We start from the raw sequence: 22,208 nt of genomic DNA on the forward strand, positions 1-22,208 counted from the left end.
AATAAAATGGTGTGGCGACTATGGAAAACAGTATAGAGGTTTCTCAAAAACTTAAAAACAGAATTATCATATGACACAGTAATCCCACTCGGTATTTATCCAAAAGAGTTGAAATCAGGATCTTGAAGAGATATCTGCACTCTCATGTTCCCAGCAGCCAAGGCCATGTTCACTTTAGCCAAGAGGTAGAAACAACCTAAAATGTCCATTGATGGATGAATAAACAAAATGTGCTATATTCTATTTACAAAAGCCGGGAAATGGAAGCAACCTAAATGTCCATCAACACAGGAATGGATAAAGAAGGTGTGGTACATACTACTCATGGAATATTACTCAGCCATAAAAAAAGGAATGAAATAAAGCCATTTGCAGCAACATGGATGGACCTAGAGATTGTCATACTGAGTGAAGTAAGACAAAGAAAATATCATATGATATCACTTATATGTAGAATCTTAAAAAATGGTACAAATGAACTTATTTACAAAACAGAAATAAAGTCACAGATGTAGAAAACAAACTTATGGTTACCGGGGGGAATGGGGGGGGATAAATTGGGAGATTAGGATTGAGATATAGACACTACTATATATAAAACAGATAACTAAAAAGGACCTACTCTACAGCACTGGGAACTCTACTCAATACTCTGTAATGACCTATATGGGGAAAGAATCTAAAAAAGAGTGGATATATGTATATGTATAACTGATTCACTTTGCTGCATAGCAGAAACTAACACAACATCATAAAGTCAACTATACTCCAATAAAAATTAAAAACACAAAGCAAAAACAAACAAAAACCAAAAAATGTGCTACATACATACAGTGGAATATTACTCAGCCTTAAAAAAGAAGGAATCCTGTCATATGCTGCAACATGGATGAAACTTGAGGACATTATGCTAAGCAAAATAAGGCAGTCACAGAAGGACAAGTCCTGCATGATTCCACTTATATGAGGTATCAAAAGTTGTCAAACTCTTAGAAGCAGGAAGTAGAATGGTGGTTGCCAGGAACTGGGGGGAGGATGAAATGAGGAGTTGCTGTTCAATATGTATAAAGTTTCAGTGATAAGATTAAGAAGTTCTAGAGATCTGCTGTACGGAATGTGCATATAGTTGACACTACTGTACTGTATACTTAACAATTTGTTAAGGAGGTGTATTTCCTGTTACATGTTTTTTACCACACAAAAAAGAGCAGCTATGAATGGAGACCGAAATAAATTAATTTGCAAGAGACACATATGACTTGAATAAATGAATAAAAATGTTTGATTTTAAAAAGAGAATGAATGCAGCACACACCCCACACCTGAGTGCACATGTGTACCAAGCTCATGTGACAGAAAACCCTCCCATACATCATCAGCGTATGTCTCAAACCAACTCTGAATTCCTGTCTTTCTCTCATTCCCTCACATTCAATTGGATAAATCCTATCAATTTTACCTATTAAACATTTCTTGAATCTATTCCCTCTCTTCAATCTGCACTATCACTGTTCTACTTGAAACCACACTGTCTATATCTCTCGCCTGGACTTCTGTAAAACCCTTTTAACTGCTTTTTCTCTGCTACCAGTTTCACTGACCCTTACCCAGCTCCTCATAAACAATTTACATGGCTAGAACGATCTTTCCAAAATGCAAATTTGACCATATCCCTCTTTCTACTTAAAACCTTTTAGTAGTTGCCTCTTGGTCTACCCCCATAATTCTTGAATCATGGTCCCTGCCCACTAGGGTACTGAAGGATTCACTTCATGGGTCGTAAGCAGATCCAATTCTCTATCATGATGAAGTTCTTCTGCTGGCCAAGTAAGAACAAGCGATGCAGGCTGGCCCCACAAAGGTTTTACTGAAGGAGCTATAATCAAAGTTAGTTGAAGGCCACTTTTTAGAGAACTGATTCCAAACTCAAGGAATCTGCCTTATCTCCTGCCACTTCACAACATGTGCCCAGTGCTGTAGCCTGAGTGAATGAACTCCTTGCCATTCCTTGAAGATTCCTTGTACAGTCTATTCTGTCTAGCAGGAATAAAAGATGTTTGGGTTTCCACCCCTTCTCAACATAGCTAATTCTTCCTTTTCCTTGAAGACTCAGTTCAAACTTTATCTTCTCCAGGAAGTCTTTCCTGAGTGTCTTCAGTCCTCAACCATGGCTCTGGTCCAAACAGAAAAGAAGCCCTTTCTTTCTGTACTCCCTGGGCAACCTCTGTTATCACCCACTGTATTATGATGTCCGTTTACATATCTGTCTTTCCCACTACACTGAATTTACAGTACAGGGGGCCTGGTACAGAGTAAGTAATACTGAGTAAATGTTTGTGGAACTGAATGGGTATTACCTTCCCTACTTTACAAACAGGCAATCAATGAACTTTCTGCTGAAATATCTTTAGTGACACTGAACAGCAAAGTAGTCTTGCTGATTTCTGCCAGACTAAGTAACTACAACCTTAAGTGATTGACATAAAAAGTCCTCTGGGAAATTCCCTGGTGGTCCAGTGGTTAGGATTCCGTGCTCTCACTGCGGAGGGCCTGGGTTCAACTCCCGGTCAAGGAACTAAGATCCCATAAGCCGCGTGGTGTGGCCAAAAAAAAAAAAAAAAATCCTCTGGATGCTTTAGAACCAGAATTGGATTCATCTTCTGTAAAAATCCTTAGGAAGAGTTGAGGCATCACAAGTGGAGCTTTAACCATTATCTTATATATTTAAGATTTTCAAAGCACTTTCATATCCAGGCTCTAAAAGCAGTTTCACAGTTATGAAAGTAAAGATGGCTCCCCCTAGCAGCAGATAAGAGGATCAAGGTGAGCAGCTACAGGAGCATCTGGAGGCCTGAGCTTTCAGGGTAGATCACAAAGAGTAAGTCCTAGAACTCACCTGGACTGGCCCAATGCTCTTATTCCGGCCTCCAGGCATGCCATCTTCTCTGATTGCTGGAAGGAAACATAAGTTAAGACAGTAAGAAGCATGCCCACAGAAGTCTAGGCACAAAAAGAGAACTTATTTGGCCAAAAGCATAAAGTAGTAATTGGTGAAGCTAAGATTAAAACACCGATCTTTCTGGACCCAAAGCACATATTCTTTCCATCATTCCAGGCTAGCTCATAGGCAGCAGATACTTTTGGGTCCCCAAAGCACTGGATACACACTACACACACTGTATACATTCAATATGCTAAACAAAGATGACAGCCTTATTAATAGTCCTACAGTTACAAATAACCCACCAAGATAATGCATTTGAAGGCCTTGATAAATTCAAGGGGGCGGGGGGGGGAGATAAAAAGAATACTCCCATTTTAAAATAAAATATTTTTAATTTCTAGTTTAGGTTTGAGACTAATTTGCAGGATGAGGAAAACAGGTTTTTTGTTTTTTAATTACTCAGAATTTTGACCTCATTGGCTCTTTTCTACAAAGGCAGTCAGTAGAGTTCCCTTGCAGTTGATTTCCCACTCATGTAATTCAACAAAAAGAAGCTATTTAGCATTTCCTAACTATAAAAAGCAGACTTTAAATAGTACCAGCCTCATTAACAACTACTAACACTATTACCATCATTGTTTACAGAGTACTTAATACCGGGGCACAGACGAGGAACCCTGATTTGCAATTACAGAAGGGTTCTGGTGTATGGCAAAGCTTTCTGGAAAATATAACTTCTGAACCTAGTGTTTAAGGATAAATATGATTTATGCAGGCAGGAAAAGGGTGCTCCAGGTTGAGTGGACAGCATACAGAAAAGCTTCAAGTTGAAAGTAAGCGTGTGTGTGTGTGTGTGTGTCTGTGTGTGTGACAGAGAGAGGGAGAGAGGGAGAGAGGGAGAGAGGGAGAGAGGGAGAGAGGGAGAGAGGGAGAGAGGGAGAGAGGGAGAGAGGGAGAGAGGGAGAGAGGGAGAGAGGGAGAGAGGGAGAGAAGAGTAGCAAGAGATAAGGCTGAAGAGGCCAACTGGGGCCAGATCATAGAGAGCCTTGGATGCCAGGCTAAGAGTATGGACTTTAGCAGAGGAGCCTGAGGATAAGATGGAATGCAGGGGAGGATGTGGTCATGTTGGCATATTTGAAAAATCTTTGTGATGACAACTGTGGAAGGTGGCTTGGAGAGGGTAATATTAACAGAGAAGTAATGGCATCATGTGAGAGCAAGCTTTGCTATAATACACCTGGCTCCAAAAAAAATTAACACGCACAACCTGTAAAGTCGTTAGGGCAGGGCTGGTTGCCTCAAAAGCTAAGGGCTCCAAGTCTAACAGTTACCTGTGGTAACTGAAAGGCTGACAGGAAGTTCATTTTCCTTAAAGCAGCCATTATTCTTAGTCTTAGAAGATCACACACTCAGAATTAGACAAGCTTGAGTCTAAATCCAGTTTCTGCCAGGTCTGTGTAATTACAGACAAGTTTTTTTCATCTCTCTGAACTTCAGTTTACTTAAGAATAAAGAGGGCTATTGGAACCTGTCTTATGGGTATTGTGAGGATAATATATAATTTAGCTAAAGCACCAAGCACAGGGGCTGGCATATGAAGTAGGAGGTAACAGCCTGCTTTACAAGGCTGCTGTGAATTTGGGTCAAGAAACATAGACAGCTAGATATATATTATCTAGATGCATGCTGGTTGTTGTCTAGAAGCTCTCTTTCAACCTTATTTCAAGTTCTAAACATACTTAAAATTCCTCCTCTGCTGTTCCAGGGTCAATGACAGTCTTCAGATACTCATATTTCCAATACTGATATCTCACACATCTTTGCTTCAGCTCACAGGTACAGAACAAAGATCTGTCACTGGCAGATAGAACACTGACTATTTCTCACTTGATACTCCACTCTCAGTGTCTTGGAGGTGAGGAAGGAACTCAACTTGCTTTCCTTTTTGTTTAAAGGGCCACAAATCTTAAAGATTTACATCTTGCCAATTTCACCTTCTGATATCTAAAAACTCGTGTTGTCCCTCAACCCCACCTGGAGTAAGAAACTCCTATACGTGTTAGATAGTATCATCGGTAAAATTAACCCATGAGGAAAGTATTAGTATTATCACTCCCACTGAACAGATGACTCTAATGCTCAGAAAAATGAAGTATTTTGCTTAGGGTGATAGAAACTAAATATCAGAACCAGACTATCAGATTAAGACCAACCTTCTTTCCAACACTACAATTTCCTGAAGTGTGTGTGCATCCCATTGGAGAAACTAATTTTAGGTGGTGCTTAAACTCTTAATTATACATTTATCCTAATGTGTATTAAAAATACTGATTTGCCATTCACTGAAGTGATAAAAATTCCATTTGAAAATTAACTTTGATTTTTTCAAAAATATAATTTAAAGAAGAACATAAACAACTGGTTTAATCAGAGATGGTAACATCTGTTAAGACGGCATGATACTGCCTGAGGTGTGGGCAGCAATACCACATGTCACAGTGCCTCTGTTAAGAACCTGGATCATATTTTAAAACTTATATTCAGATACATGAGATTGCATTTGATCCTCACAACAACCTTAAAAAGTATATACATTATTATTATCCTATGCAGTTTAGACACGAGGAAACGAAAGCTCAAAGAGGAAAAGCAACTTGCTCAAGGTTATTCGGCGAAGAACTAACAGAGCTGGGATTTCAATTTAGGTTTTCTGATTCTAAAGTTGTGCTTGTTCCTTGATGCTACACTGAGCTAAGAGCAAGTTTTTCAGCAGGGCTGAGAGTCTTCTGGTAGTGAAGTTATTAAAATAAAACAACAGAACAAAGGCCTTCTGGGTATAGGATCACAGGAACAGTTCTGTTGCACCTCTCGTCTAAGCCTAAGAGAATGGCACCAGCTATGGTTCTTCTATCTACTCAGAAGAAGCACAAATACTTTTTCTGCTCTAGAACTCATGTACCTACTATTCCTCACTTGCTTAGGCCTGGGTAGCCAACCAAACCCAGAAACCAGAAAGGTAGAAAGACATAAAGCTAACTACATCAAAGCGCTGTTCAAAATCCACTGGTGCTTCCCTGTGGTCTATGGGCTAATTAAATACAAGCTCCCTAGCTTGGCATTCAAGATCCTCTGTGATCTGGTTCTTATGGGACTCTCCATCCTCATCTTTAGCCAAAAATGTTACACTGTACCTACAGAGAACTATTTGTTAGTTCTTGAACATGCCATGCTGTTTTACAACACAGCTTTGCCTCTGCACGTGTTGCTGCCTCTATTGAGAAAGAAACTTCACAGTGGAAAAATCTAACACCACCACGTTACCCAAGTGACACCACCTTAACTAAGTGACTCAACTTAAAAGGACCAATAATGGGACAAACTTACACCATGTGCTCTAGATAGGATGCACTAAAAGGACACAACATAGCTTTTGTGGCATTCTTGCCAAAACTGCATAACTGCAACCTAATTGTGAGGAAAGTGACAAACCCAAATTGAGGGATGGTCTACAAAATAAATGATTTGTTTTCTTAAAAATTGACAATGTTATTAAAGACAAGAAAAGAATGAGGAACTACTTCAGATAAAAGGAGATTAAAAAGACCTAAGAACTAAATATAATGTGTGATTTTGGATTGGCTCCTAGATGAGAAAATAGAAATTGCTACAAAGGACATTGGGATAACAAGTGAAATCTAAATACGGTCTGCAATTAGTTAATAGTATTATGTCATGTTAAATTTCCTGATTTTGATAATAGTGCTGTGGTTATGTTAGAAGGAAAGGGGAATGAAATCTGTAACTTACTCCCAAATAGTTAAGAACACACACACGAAAGAAGAGAGAGGGACAGAAGCGGGAGCCAGTTTTACAAAGCTCTAAGTTTGTAAGGAGCTTGAACTTCTATTCCTTCAAGATTCTGCTCAAATATTATCTCTCCTTGAGATTTCTCGGTGCTCCATTTTTATCCTGGTAAAGTGATACGGCAATGCCACAGGATCACTGTCTCAACAATGTCGTTCTACAAACAGCAACCTCCTCCAAGCTTTCCTTAACCTTTTCACTTTTGAACTAGTTATCTAGCAAGTTATGAGACAACAAAGTTATGGGAATTTTAAGTATTTTCGCATAATTACTTAACTGATATGAATTCCCCATGTGGCTCAGTGTAGCTTCCTCTTGCCTCTGATGATTTTAACAATATTTCTCCCATCCCGTTTCCTACCCTGCCCCCGCCACCACCACAGTCAATTCATCAAACCAGGAAGCATCCTACACTAATTGGGACACGAGAAAAGTAGGACTTGGTCATGGCCCATGAGAGGATCACTGTCTAATAATGGGGGCAGTGGGGGAAACAGACAAGTACACAGACAAAGAGCACAAGGTGATCAGCGTTATGCAGAGAGCAAAAAAGGGCGATGGAAGCACAAAAGGGTTATATGGTGGGGGGTGGTGTCAGAGAAGGCATCTTAGAGGATGTTACAAATAAAAGCTGAGTCTAGAATGAAAAGTATATATAGTCAGGTGAAGAAGAGGGGGTAGAACATTCCAGGAAGATGAAACCAAATGTGCAAAGCCCCCAAAACATGAAATATCCCCGAGTTCTTGGAGAACTGGATTATGTGGGAAGAGCAGAAGGGAGAGGGAAGGGATGCCAGAGGTCTTGAGAATCATTCTGAGGAGCCCGACTTTACCTAAAGACTGCAAGATGTATGAGGAGGATGTGTTTCGGGGGTATTGGTGTAGTAGTGGGGATGGACAGAAAGGGCCCAGCCTCTACTCACCACACTTATTTAAATCTCCCTCATTGCTTTGCTAATTAATTTCCTTACCAGCCAAGTTCAAGGTCTGAAAAGATATCTATGTCCAGAGATGGGGGGCATAGGCTGAGTGTAGGCTCACACGTGACAGCTGTATTTTTTAACAGTTAATTTTTAAAATTTTGAGGTTAAGTTTAGATTTATAGAACAATTGCAAAAACAGTACAGAGAATTCCCGTATACTCTACACCCAGCTTCCCCTTCTGTTAACTAAGCTTACATAGCCATAGATCATTCATCAAAACTAGAAAATTAACTTTGGTAGAACACTATTCACCAAAGACTTTATTCAGATTTTCCCAGTTCTATTAATGTCCCTTTTCTGTTCCAGAATCCAATCCAGGATCTCACAATTCATGTAGCAGTTATGTTTCCATAGTCTCCTCCAATCTGTGACAGTTGCTTAGTCTTTCCTTATCTTTTGTGACCTTGACACTTACGGAGAGTATTTTGTAGAATGCCAGTTATTTTGAAGAATATTGCTCAATTTGGGCTTGTATGTTTTCTCATGATGAGACTGGGGATAAATCTATCCATCCCTGTGTGTGTATATGTGCATATGTATATGCGTGCCCTTCTTAGTGATCATATCAGGGGGTACATGATGTCAATGTAAACACACTGATGTTACTCTTGATCCTTTGGCTAAAGTGATATCTGTCAGAATTTCCTATTGAAATGTACTATTTTTCTCTTTGTAATTACTAAATATTCTGAGACTATTCTAAATATTCTGTTTCTGTTTAAACCCATGCTCTCTTATTTTAGCATCCATCAGTGGATCTTGCCTATAGCAACTACTATGGTGTTCTAATGGTGATTTTCTATTTCCCTCATTTTTTCAACACTTACTAGAATTCCTCTGTAAGGAAGAATCATCATTCCTCTATTTATTCAGTTCATTTTATCAGTATGAACTCATGGATATTTTATTCTTTGGGTTATAAACTAATATATATATATATATATATATATATATATATATATATATATATATATATATATATATATATAGCACCTTCTAACTTTCCGGCACCACAAGATGCTCCAGACTCATCTTATATATTCCCTGCCTCAGCCCTAAAATCAACCAGTTCTCCAAGGACTTCTGATTCCTTTTATTGATATTTAGAAACCAAGATACGGACGCTAGGTGTGCTCGTTACTATTGGGGGTGTCATTGCTTCTAGTCCTTCTCAATGGCTGAGCTAGGAAATATATGTATGTATACCAACTCATGTATCTACACACACATCTATGTTTTTTTAATCTATCTAAACATGACTCCATATTACAATAACCTCTGACTCCAATCTAGTACCAGAGGTTTCATTCTAGCCTTCCCCTTTCCTGATTTATAACTTCTTTCCCTGATGTGAGAAACCCAACTCTCATTATCAACAGTTTATTTCCTTATTTGTTCAACCCTAGTATACAAACAAAGTAGTGAAAGAATTCCTAAACCATAACCTTGAGAGAATCAAATTTATAAACCAGAGTGCTTTGTTTGTATACAGTTCTTTTTGTCTTCAGTTTTAACAGCATACAGTCAAAACACTATTTTCCAAGGCCAGCTCCTTTCTTCCTCATTCCCTTCAGTGTGGCTATGTGATTTATTTGTAATATTAGACTCATTTGCTAAATGCTACAGTCTCTCTCCACCCCTGCCCACTATACTGGTTGCTTAAAAAAAATTTATATACAGTGAAATTCACTTCTTTTGTGGTGCTCAGTTCTATAGCTTTTGACAGATGCATAAAATTATGTGTCAAACACCATAGTTCCATCACCCCAAAAATACTCCAGCGGCAACTGCAATTTTAATTCTGCTTTCTCAGCACCAACCAGGAGGTGGCAGGGTTTCTCTCTGAGACGCAGCCTTCACCATGCAACTGAGCCTGTCTGCTCTGCATGCAAACGGGCCTAGGAAGGCAGCTCTACATCCCTCACACCTCATGTGTCATCTTCTCCTGGCTATGGTTAGAGGGGTTATGTTGGGTAAGCTTCTTCCTCCCTGGAAGAGGCAAGTTTGGCTGAAAGCCTCAGAATCTCACACTCATGACTGAATAAGCAGGACGATTCATCAGAGAGAGTAGTCAAGAAAGCAACTCATAAATATGCTTTGATAAAATACTCTCAGTGAAGGCAACAAAGGAAGATGAGAAAACTGTAGACCAAAACCAAGTCAGATGACCAGACTCTCTCTTCAATACATTACTTGGTGGCTTGTAAGGATTTCTGCAGGAGTAAACTGATAGTGGGGAAGGGAGAGGATTTCTAGGTAGCGGAAGGAAACTAGCACAGGCAGGACAGTGCAAGGCATGCTTGAGGTACAGTAAATTCTGGACAAATGAGGTTAGAAACATAGACAGGGGACAAAGTTGGTAACAGTTTAAATGCCCTATTAAATGTTTTTATCATTCAGTAAATATAGCACATTCCAACACGCAACTAGTTATCCCATACAGTAGACATGTGAAGCAGTGTGTTGTCCATCTGGTTAGGTACAAGTTTTGCTTGATTAATAACAAATTACATTTTAAAAATTATTAACTGTCAATACAACAACCACTAATCCAACTACTTGTAAGTCATTTTACCTCCCTAAGCTGCCTCTGTACACTGAGGGTAATAGTTAACAATAGGGTTGTTGTGTGTATTTAATGAGATAATGCATAGAAAGTATACAAGACTTTTTGGTACACACAATGCTCAGTAAATATTAGTATTGTAAGTAAATTATAAATGACCTATATTTACCTAAATGCCCTTCTATATCTCTCTTACCTCTCTTCATAATAGGCAAGTTTTCAAAAAAATCTTATTATCCCATACACAATTTAAAAAACCAGTCTGAAGTGTCTGCTACAAAACCAATTTGAACAATTCATTAAATCTGACTAATCCCCACCCCATACTACTACTATGAGCTCTTAATACCTCGCTGGGTATTTTATATACATAGTCATATTTAATCCTCTACAGAGCTCTGAAAGTTAAGTATTATCATACCATTTTAAAGGTAAGATTTAGCATCAGAGACATAAAGCAAACTGCCCAAGGTCACAGAGCTAGTCTGTCACCAACCTCTCCCCTCCTGAACCTCTATTCTTTTACTGAACTACACTGCAAGGCTCTCCACCCTCCATGAGAATACTCCTAAAGTTCTGACATTGGCCCTCTTCCTCTTCTGTATCCAAGTTCTCTCTTTGGGTGACTTCTACCCACTAACAAAACTTTACCACCTCTATGCCAATAGCTCCACAAACTTCTACTTGTAAGCAGGACTTTTCAGCTCAGTTTCAATCCGACTTCCTTAGTGGACATCTATGTGTGTGTCCTTCTCAGGTACTTCAAATTCAGCACCTACCAAGGTCAACATTTTGCCCCATTCTTTTATTAATTAATTTACTTTTTTTTTTGCGGCACACAGGCCTCTCACTGTTGTGGCCTCTCCCGTTGTGGAGCACAGGCTCCGGACTCGCAGGCTCAGCGGTCATGGCTCACGGACCCAGCCGCTCCACGGCATGTGGGATCTTCTCAGACCGGGGCACGAACCCGTGTCCCCTGCATCGGCAGGCGGACTCTCAACCACTGTGCCACCAGGGAAGCCCCAATTAATTTACTTTAATTCGAATTATCAGCTTCAACCTCTGGTACTGCCCAATAGTCAGTATGTCACCAACTCCTATCAGGTGAGCTTCTCCCACATCTCCCCATCTGTGCCATTACTTTCCCCTCCTCCTCTCCTTCAGATCCTTCATACCTTTCTTGTGGACTCTTCTAAATACTTTCTAAGTGTTTTTTCTGCTTCCCCCACCCCAATTCATTCTTCAAAGCTGCCCTCTGGATTAACCCCCTTAGAATATTGGTTTATTCATGTCATCTTAGGCTAATGGCTCTTGGAAAACTTCCCAATAAATCCCAAATTCTTCACCAACCTGGATGCAGATTTCTGGGTATGCCCAACCTGAGTATGCCATGCTTATACCAAACAAAATGATAACACATTCAGGGGACCTACTGCCTTCCTGCCATTTCATATAAAATTCCTGCTTCCTTTCATCATGCCCTGAAAAAAGAACTAGTGGAGTATATTAATCCTACTTAGTACCTGATTGTTAATTGGGGTCTTGTCACATGGACCCTGTGCATTCATTCTCACAGGATCCTTAACATCTCACCAGTCTTTTCTCCCACCTAATCTGGGAGATCCCTGTAGGAAGATTCATTTTTGGGTTATGAGTACACAGTACAAGTGCAGGCTTGGGAAATGAATAACTCCAAGGCTTAATGGCTGACACTAAAGATAAAGTGATGGGTGAAGTGTGGGTAGCAGAGCCACAAGCACCACTCACCCTTCCGGTTCATCCCCATCTGGAGGCATTTGAGCAGGCGGCAGTACTGGCATCTGTTCCTCTGCTTCCGAGACATGACACAGTTCTTGTCACGACTGCACCGATATACCCGCTTGTTGCAAATGCTCCGCTTGAAAAACCCTTTGCACCCCTCACAGGAGATGATTCCATAGTGCAAGCCTGTGGCGCGGTCCCCACAAATGAGACAGGTTCGTTGTTCAGCCCGATCATCTGGAACAGAAACTGAACATATGCAAGTTAGAACACAGTGGAAATAATGGCTTTAAGCCTGCAGATGTAAAATTAGCAACCCTGGATAGACCCAGAACATTACCCTCTCCAGGCTAACTGGCAAAGAGGTGGCATCTTTAAAGCCCTTGTTGTAGGAACAGACTCCTGCATCTACCTGTAGATACCACAAACATAGCCTAACTAAAAAAAGAACTCACATTTCTTCCTCTGAGTTTCATCACCACTTGGACCAGTAACCAAGTCAGAAACCTGGAAGGTATCTTTGACTCCTCCTTCTCCTTTACCTTCTTTAGCAACAGCCCATCACTTCTACCCTGTAGGAAGGTGGTAAGGATTACTTACCATGTATGTAAGTGCCCAGCATATGGTATATACCCAATAAATGATAGTTATAATTATTAACAAGCGAAGAAGCTTCCATGCCCAGCTAAGCCATCCACGCATCCAATAGATATATACTGAGCAACTATTCTCTTCTAGGCACTGTTGTAAGGCATGGATACAGCAATGAATAAAAGACCCTGGTGAAGCTTACATTCCAGCAGAACATCTACTCTGTGTCCAGGCGCTGTACTAGGTATTGGGTATTCAGAAATAAATCATCATAATCCCCACAGTCAAGGAACTCACTGTCTAGCAACAAACAAATTAGTCAAAGCAGATATTCAGGCTGGAATATAGCTCTTCACTTCCTCTTTGGACCAAGCAAATTCCACTTTGGACCAAGCAACTGCCAAAGAACAGGCATATGACAAAAAAAAGTGCCTTGGTGAACTATGTCAGACCTTGGTAGCGGGTCCAAGAAACCTCCAGCAGAGAAAGACAAATAACATATTATATTACTTAGAAAACAAACTTCTGGTTACCAAAGGGGAAAGGGAGGATGGAGGGATAAACTGGGAATCTGGGATTAACAGATACATACTACTATATATAAAATAGATAACAAGGACCTACTGTGTAGCACAGAGAACTATATTCATTGTCTTGTAATAACCTATAATGGAAAAGAATCTAAATATGTATATAACCAAATCACTCTGCTGTACACCTGAACACTGTAAATCAACTATATACCTCAATTAAAAAAACAAAAAGGAAAAAAGAAACCTCCTGCAAAGATTCTGATCTGTGCCAAGCACCTAACACGTGTTATTGTGCTGAATCATCACAACAAACCTAACTGAGGTACCCTTATTTTACAGCTGAGGAAACTCATGAAGCTCATGAGGTAATATCACTCTTCAACAGTCACCCATCTAGTAAGAAAGGGAACTAGGGCTGGAACCCCCAAAGTCTATGTACCTAACCAACATACTCTGTGGCCACGGCAAGGCAAATCTATCCATTCTACGCAGGTAAGTCAGGCCCTTCCCTTGGGAAACGCACACACACACACACACACACACACACACACACACACGCACACGCACACACACACACACACACACAGCTTAAAAAAAGCCAAGGTCTCCCTTTGTAAATGAACAAACAGAAAGAAGCAAACTGTCCCAAATGGTGCTTGTCCAGATGTCAGATAGAGATTTCTGCACCTCTGATTCTTATAAAGGACTTGAAGGGTATTTAAAGTATGTTTACATTCATTATCTCACTTGTACCAAGACCAGGGCATGGATTATTTTTATCTTATAGATACGGCAAAGAAAATTCGGTGAGTACCAAGCGTGTACCATGCAGTGTTCAAGAAGTTTTTACTGTCTTATTTATTCATCTCAATGACTGTGAGAGGTATCTTTATCCCCATATTACAGAATCAAGAATCTTAAGAGTTAAGAAAGGGCCTTAGAAATTGGCTCCAACAGACCTTTATCTGAGGCATGAAATGAACTCCCTCTACGATATTCCAAGACAAGGGGTTGGAACTCTACTTGCACATATCCAGTGACTCAGTAAGGTACTTCATTCCATTCATTCCGTTTTAGATAGTTTTAATGGTTCAAAAGCTTTTCTTTACACTGAGCCAGAGTCTATTAACCCGAAGCTTTCCTCATTGCCCTGAGTTACGTGCTCACGGGCAAAAAATAAATGTATAACCTAGCCTAGTTCATATACCAACCATTCAGAGATTTAAAGATAAGTGGGGTTCCTAATTTTTCTTCTCCTATTTCTTATTCTTAATCATATAGTATCAAAATTTCTCGTAAAACAAAGTATCCAGAACTAAATGGTTTGATTTTCTCAATTTAAGACTCAATTAGTTTTGTTTATGTATCTGCAGCTATCAACACCAGTATATACATAGTATTTTATAATTATCAATGCTATGCTATAAAAATGCTACACATTTTATAATGGGAAAAAAATGAAGCTTAAAGAGGTAAGGAAATTTAATTGGTTATATAATCAGGAGTGGAACTGAAATTAGAATTCAAGACTTTCTGATTTTGAGACTGATGTATTTCCAATCCCCCCCGACATTTAATTCACATCTGGTTCACAGACATCTAAATCCTGAAGTATTTATCACATATTAACATTAACTCATGTCTTTCTTATTCCATTCTTGGGAAGTGTAGGATTTCTAAACCCAATGGTAGGACTTTACACTTGTCTTTGATCAAATTTATCTTTATATAAGAAATTCTATGTGTCATTCTGGTCTATGGAACTCTTTGGGGATCCGGTCCTGCCACCCAGTATATTAGTTATTTCTCACTCCTCCTCCTTTTCTCTAATATTGTATGGTCAATATTAGATCATTTTCATTTCCAACCTTAAAACAATATTCAACAGAAATGTGGCCTCAGGCAAGCTGTTGGAGCCCCTTCTCAATCTGACTTAACCAAATTAACCAGCTGGAAACAGCTGTTCAACTAGTTTTGTCTGTTAATTAGGCCAGACATTTCTCTATCTTATACATAAGGATATCATGTTATATGCCTCACTGAAATTTGTCTATCTTTTACATAAGGATATCATGTTATATTCCTCACATGAAATCTGAAATTTCAGATTCATTACATCTACAGTATTCTTTTACTAGTGAGCCTAACAACACAAAGGAGATGTTCATAACCATATAGCACTCTTAATCTATTCAATGTTCTTAATCTGTTAGTCTACCTGAAAATGTAACGGGGAAAAAAATCAGGCAAATAAGCACTTCAAAGTAGAGACTATGGGAACACAGCCAATATTTTATAATTTTAAATGGAGTATAATCTACAAAAATATTGAATCACTATGTTGTACACTTGAAACTAATATTGTAAATCAACCATACTTGAATTAAAAAATATATATATATATATAAAACAACACCACCAACAGAAACAATAGCAACAAAAACAAAGTAGAAACTATGGCTCTTAGTAACTGTAGTGCTCAGTAAGATAACAGACAGAGTTGTTGATGAAAATCTGAGGGTTTGAAAAATGATAGGTATTTAAAACTCTGAACAAGGCAGCTTGCTATCTACAAAAATAGCAATGGGTTAAAAAACAGTAGGAGAGAAGACTCTTACTAATTTATCAGAGAAGTTCAATGTTTGTCTTGATCAGGAATACTAGAAGGTAAAAGGGCTCAGACAGTGTACTCTAAAAATACCATTTCCTATGAACAGGAGCCAGGACTCCTAAGAGAAATGGTTGATTTCAGGTTTGAGGCAGAATGTATACAAGATGAGTCTTGTACTACCCAAGACTAATAATGGGGTTATGTCAAAAGGATACAGGGAGCAACATAAAAGCCTCCCATTGGCCTTAAATAGAGCAGACTATGCATCAAAAAGAATGATGGCAATGGATTAAAACACTTCAGATATAAAAATCAATGAGTTCATAATAATATTAAAAAGAAAAACTTCATTAGTTACCACTGGAGGTTTCTAGGACACCAATTCAGTATTCTGAAAATTGATGAATGAAGGGGAAAAAAATCAAACATTAAAGTAAAAACTATTGGAAACTTCCTCTTTTGCTCTCCTCCCCATGAGTAAGAGAAGAGAGGAGGGTGAACACTAAGACAGTTTTTAAGAACTTTAAACTTTAATTGAGAAGACTGGCATTAGGTAAACAGATTTGCCTGGCAGTCAAGGGAAGAGGATTGGGTGGGGAGGTAGAGTTGAACTCGGGCCCCATGGCAAGGTAAGTCTCAACTCAATGATGGAAAGGAAAGAGACAACTGTCAGCTCTCCAAAATCTTCTGAGCAGAGGCAGTAGAACATAGAGATTAAGAACTTGGTCTCTAAAGTCAGAATCCTTGGGTTCAAATCTAGGCTCTATGACTTACTTCCTGTGTGACTTTGGAAAGCTTCTTAACCTCTCCAGAGGTACCTCAGTTTCTAGTCTATATAAAATGTGGATCATACTACCTTCTTCAAGGAACTGTTGTGAGAATCAATGAGCTAACAGATGACCTATAAATGACATGGAGCTCTAGCTTCCTCATGGTCTGTATTAGAATGAGACAGCTTTATGAACTCTAAAGTACTAGACAATATTGTTGACTGTCTTTTTTTTTTTTTCTAACTTAAAAAAACTTGAAAAATTCCACTAGCACAAAGGAGGAGTATTCAGTCAGTCTGGTGGCAGGGTAAGGTAATAACAGATTTCCTAGAGGAGGTGAATTCTGAAGTATGCCTATCAGTTAGACAAGTGAAAGGAGAGGAGGGTATAAGCAGAAGAAACAACTGGCATATAAAGTAATGTCTCAATTTTGGCGCTAGAAACCTCTAACTTGGGTTTTCCTCAAAACAATCTCATTCATTTCTAGAATAGCCAATATAGTTTACTAATCTTCAGCAAGACTAACTCAAGATGAGTTACGCAGAAATATCCACAGATACAACATCAAGTTATGTCCTACCCCTCTATATGTAAAACAGTCATGATTTGCCCAGAATTTTTCTCCTGCAAGATGTTCTCAAGGATGCTTGCTGGTTACTCATGAGAAATAAATGTAACCACACATGGGCATTGTTAGAAAGGAAGGTAACATGCTTGTCTTTGCTATAGTCTTTCAAAACTTAGAAACAATCTTAAGAATTTATTTTTAATCAGAAATGATTCTAAGGCAGGTAACAGGAACTATCATATAATTTTCATTTCTTCACACATTAACACTCTTGTGTATAGAGAGAAGGGCTAATACAGAGCTCGGTTAGGGTCACTATGAACATAGATTAATCTTCAGAGGCAGAAACATCAAGTTCAAAGGAAATAATGAAAATGATGAATAAGCAGCTGATATGGTTGGCTTAGAAGATTAATAACAATCGGAACCAGGTAAGAGCCCTAGCAACATCTCTTCAGGGTACCAATGACACGCGCCCGCTCACACAAATCGATGTTCCTGTTTCTACATCATTTAGCAAGAACAAAAAGTAAATGAATACAAGGATATTTATAAATGAATCTATCTGGTCGTCAATCTGACCAGAATTTTACAATACTGAGGTTCTTGTCTTATAAAAGTGGCAGGACCCCTTAGTTACACCTAACCAAGATTATACTGCAGTATTAAGTCTCAATCGAAAACATTAACAGTGGGCTTCCCTGGTGGCACAGTGCTTAAGAATCCACCTGCCAATGCAGGGGACACAGGTTTGAGCTCTAGTCCGGGAAGATCCCACATGCCGCAGAGCAACTAAGCCCGTGCACCACAACTACTGAGCCTGCACTCTAGAGGCTGTGAGCCACAACTACTGAAGCCCGCACACCTAGAGCTCGTGCTCTGCAACAAGAGAAGCCACTGCAATGAGAAGCCTGCGCACCGCAACGAACAGTAGCCCCCGGTAGCTGCAAGTAGAGAAAGCCTGCGTGCAGCAACAAAGACCCAACTCAGCCAAAAATAAATAAATAAATATATTAAAAGAAAAAACAAAACCATTAACAGTAACATCTGGTACCATGACTGCTACACAGAAGAAGCTCATCTTGTTGAATGAATGAATGAATGAATAAATGAATAAATACTATGGCTTAGTGCAGTGTTTTCGAAATTATGTCATAACCCATAGCATCACGACTAGCGTTTTTAGAAGAAATGAGAGAAAATATCAAAGTGCATCACATGTAGTAAGGGTGAATATTGTGAAACCTTCCTTTCAATTAAAGTGTGTGCATTTTATGTCTGTGTGTACATGTGTGCAGTGGATTACAATGTACTATGGATCAAATTGTAAAAAGTTTAAAATACACTGATTTTAAAAAAAAAAAAAAAAAAAAAATACACTGATTTTGTGGTTACGACACACTGGGTATGAATTCCAGCTCTGCCACATCCTAGCTTTGTTAACTGTGGACACACAACTCAGTTCTCTTAAGTCTTATTATCAACTGTAAAATAGAGATAACAATAGTACTCACCTCATGCAGTTGCTAGGGAATAAACGATTATAGGTATATGACAACAGTCATCGTGTACCTGGTGCTTATTATGTAACAAGTTCTGTTCTATATGTGTCACATATAATAATTCGCTCATTCCTCACAACTCTATTATCCCCATTTTGTAGATGTAAAAGACTGAGGCACACATAGGATAAAAAAATATGCCCCAGGTCCTCAACAGGACCTAGCTATCTAGTAGGCAGCAGAGCCAGGATTCTAAGCAGACAATCTTGAACTAGGATCTGAGACCTTTCATACTACACTATACTGCTTAATACAATTCCTAATATACAGTAAATACAATAAATGTCAGTTGTGCCACTGTTATTAAAGATACATTTCCTGTAAGATCAGAACCTGATAAAAAATTGCAACTTATGAAACATTCTGGAAAGTATTTTGTTTAAAAACAATCCATCTTAAAAGCAATAAATAGTGCTTTAATAAAAAAAGAAAAGGCTTTGATAGATATCAAATTATTATTATTAAACTCTTGGCAAATTAGGAATAGAAAATAAACTTGCTTAATATAATAAAGACTATCTAAACAAACCTGTACCAAATATCATACTTAATGGTGAAATGCTTTAAAAAACCTTTTCTTTTGAGATTGGAAGACAAGGATGGCCCATTATCAATACCTTCATTCAACACTGTACTGGAGGTTCTAGCAAGCACAGTAAAATTTAAAAAAAAATACAAAAACTATATTTCTATCCCAGCCACAAACAGAAATGAAATTTCAAAAGATGCCATTTACAAGAGCATATAAACATACCTAACTAGGTAACATACCTAAACATATAAAATACCTAGGTTGCAATCTAATAAAGACATATAAGATCTCTATGTAAAAATTTTAATATACTTATTTAATGTGAAATATTTCTAAGATAAATTGAAGAAGATTTCAGTAAATGGACAGGTATGTTATGATCACAGATTGGAAGAGTTATTATTGTAAAGATCTTCAGTCAGTAAAATTCCATTCAAAATCCCAGTTCTGTGTGTGTGTGTGTCTGTGTGTGTATACCTGACAAGCTAATTTTAAATGTATATGTAAATGCAAAAGAACAAAAATAGCACAAATACTTAAGAAAAAATAAGATGACTTTATCTACCACATAGCAATATTCATTTTAAAGCTATAGTAATTAAGATATCTTTTACTGGCTCACAGGTAGACAAACAGACCAAAGGAACTGAATGGAGAATCCTACATCATCATCATACATATATGGATATTTAATTTATGATATGAGTGGCACTGCAGAGCAGTGAGGAAAATACAATTCTTTTCCATGAACAATGTTGGGACAATCAGATACCTAATATGGAAAAAAAAAAAAGAAACTTGATCCTACCTCACCCCATGCAAAATATTTAATTCCAAGTAGATAGCAGACCCAAGTATCAAAAGCAAAATAAGGGCTTCCCTGGTGGCGCAGTGGTTGCGAGTCCGCCTGCTGATGCAGGGGACGCGGGTTCGTGCCCCGGTCCGGGAAGATCCCACATGCCGCGGAGCGGCTGGGCCCGTGAGCCATGGCCACTGAGCCTGCGCGTTCGGAGCCTGTGCTCTGCAACGGGAGAGGCCACAGCACATGCCGCGGAGCGGCTGGGCCCGTGAGCCATGGCCACTGAGCCTGCGCGTTCGGAGCCTGTGCTCTGCAACGGGAGAGGCCACAGCAGTGAGAGGCCCGCGCACCGCAAAAAAAAAAAAAAAAAAAAAAGCAAAATAATATACCACTCAGAAGATAATAAAGAAGAATATCTTCATGATCTTGGGATAGGAAGAGATTTCTGAAACAGGCCATAAAAAGCACAAACATAGAGGAAAACATTAATAAAATTGGACTACATTAAAATGAAGAACTTCAAGAGAGTGATAAGGCAAGCCACAGTGTGAAAGAAAATATAAGCAATACACACAACCTAGAGTGCTCACATCCAGAACATGTAAAATTCCTTTACATCAATAAGAAAAAAGCAACCCAGTAGAAAACTGGGCAAGAGACCTGAACAGGCATTTCACAAAGGAGGCTATCCATATACTCAATAAACTTATGAAAAGATGTTCAAACCTATCAGTAATCAAAGACATGCAAATTAAGACATGCAAATTAAAACCATAGTGATACACTATTACACATCCATTAGAATGGCTAAAAATTAAAAATGACTTCAAGCTATGGTGGCAATTTGGAAAAACTAACTTTCACATACCATTGGTAGAAGTGTTTTACTGGTACAACTACTATGGAAGTGTGTCATTATTAGAGTTGAAGATACACCTTATCTTATGACCCATTCCCAAGTACATACCCAACAGAAATACATGCACATGTGTATTAGAAGACAAGTTCAAGGATGTTCACAGCAGCATGCTTTATAAAAGTCCCAAATTAAAAATTACCATACATTCATCAACTTACTGTAGATAAACAGTGTAATTCGTACAATATAATACTTTACAGCAGTAAAGATATTTGAACTACTGCAACAGCATAGATGACGCATACAAACAGTGTGGGGTAAAAGAAACCAGGAAAAAAAGAATGCATACTGTAGGATTCCATTTGTATTAAGTAAGTTAAAACAACAGCAACAACAATAACAAACAAGCAATAGAGGGGAAAGAGACACAGAGTGAAGAGAGTGCTGGGGTGGAGAGAAGCTTTTGGATCCTGTCAAGGTTCTATTTCTTGATTTGAGTGGTGCCTGTTTTATATTAATTCATTAGGCTGTAAATTTGTGTTTTATTTACTTTTCTCTAAGTGTTATATTTCACAATAAAAAGGTTGAAAACAAAAGATAGCAGAGCACTTCAGGAAAGGAAAAGGACATCATCAATAGTAAAATGAAAGAACACAAACGTAAGGTGTGTTTGAAGGAACTGCATAGGATATTATAGTTAAGTAGAGAGGAATGGTCAGAGATAAGTCCAGAAAGCTAGTTTGGAACAGAGTGCAATTGATTTTATCCTACTGATAAAAGGCTACTGAGATTTTAAAATAGAGGTATGTCTGGATCAAAGCAGTATTTTTAGGAATATTAACCTCACAATGATGTGCAGGTTGCCACAAGATGGATGGCATGGGCATCTAGGTAACAGGAATGATAACAAAGGAATGGCTGAATGGAAGTGAAAAGAAAGCACAGGAGCCCTAGAGATGGCTTGTTGACTGACTAGATTCCAGAGGGGGGATGAGGGGAGGACGGGATAGGAAAGTGTTTAAAAAATGAACTCGAGGTTCTAAACCAAGGTGGCTGTGAGAAATGTGATATCACTAATAGAAAAGAGTAAAGCAAAAGCTAAGTGAGGGACAAAAATCAATGGCTTTAGTTTAACAGAGGATGATGGGCAAGTCAAACAGAAGTCTTCCAAAGGCAGTTACTTAGAGGACAATGGTTCAGGCTAGAATGAAGGATTTGGGAGTCATCAACCCAAGGGAGGGTTGAAGCTATGGCTTCCAAGGAG

At 38.7% G+C, this 22,208-nt stretch overlaps 1 protein-coding gene across 3 annotated transcripts in view; it reads right to left on the bottom strand.

Moving 5' to 3' along the window:
* The window catches only part of NR6A1 (nuclear receptor subfamily 6 group A member 1), a 206,960-nt gene that overhangs the window by 27,813 nt on the left and 156,939 nt on the right, over positions 1-22,208 (bottom strand). For all 3 annotated transcript variants that reach the window (XM_033858582.2, XM_033858581.2, XM_019949235.3), the window contains 2 exons: positions 12,126-12,368; positions 2,897-2,952 (listed from right to left, as the gene is read on the bottom strand). In XM_033858582.2, coding sequence (XP_033714473.1) covers positions 2,897-2,952; positions 12,126-12,368 — 299 coding nt within the window. The remainder of the gene's footprint in view (positions 1-2,896; positions 2,953-12,125; positions 12,369-22,208) is intronic.

The sequence above is a fragment of the Tursiops truncatus genome, chromosome 6 (assembly GCF_011762595.2).
Source record: "Tursiops truncatus isolate mTurTru1 chromosome 6, mTurTru1.mat.Y, whole genome shotgun sequence".
Taxonomy (NCBI): domain Eukaryota; kingdom Metazoa; phylum Chordata; class Mammalia; order Artiodactyla; family Delphinidae; genus Tursiops; species Tursiops truncatus.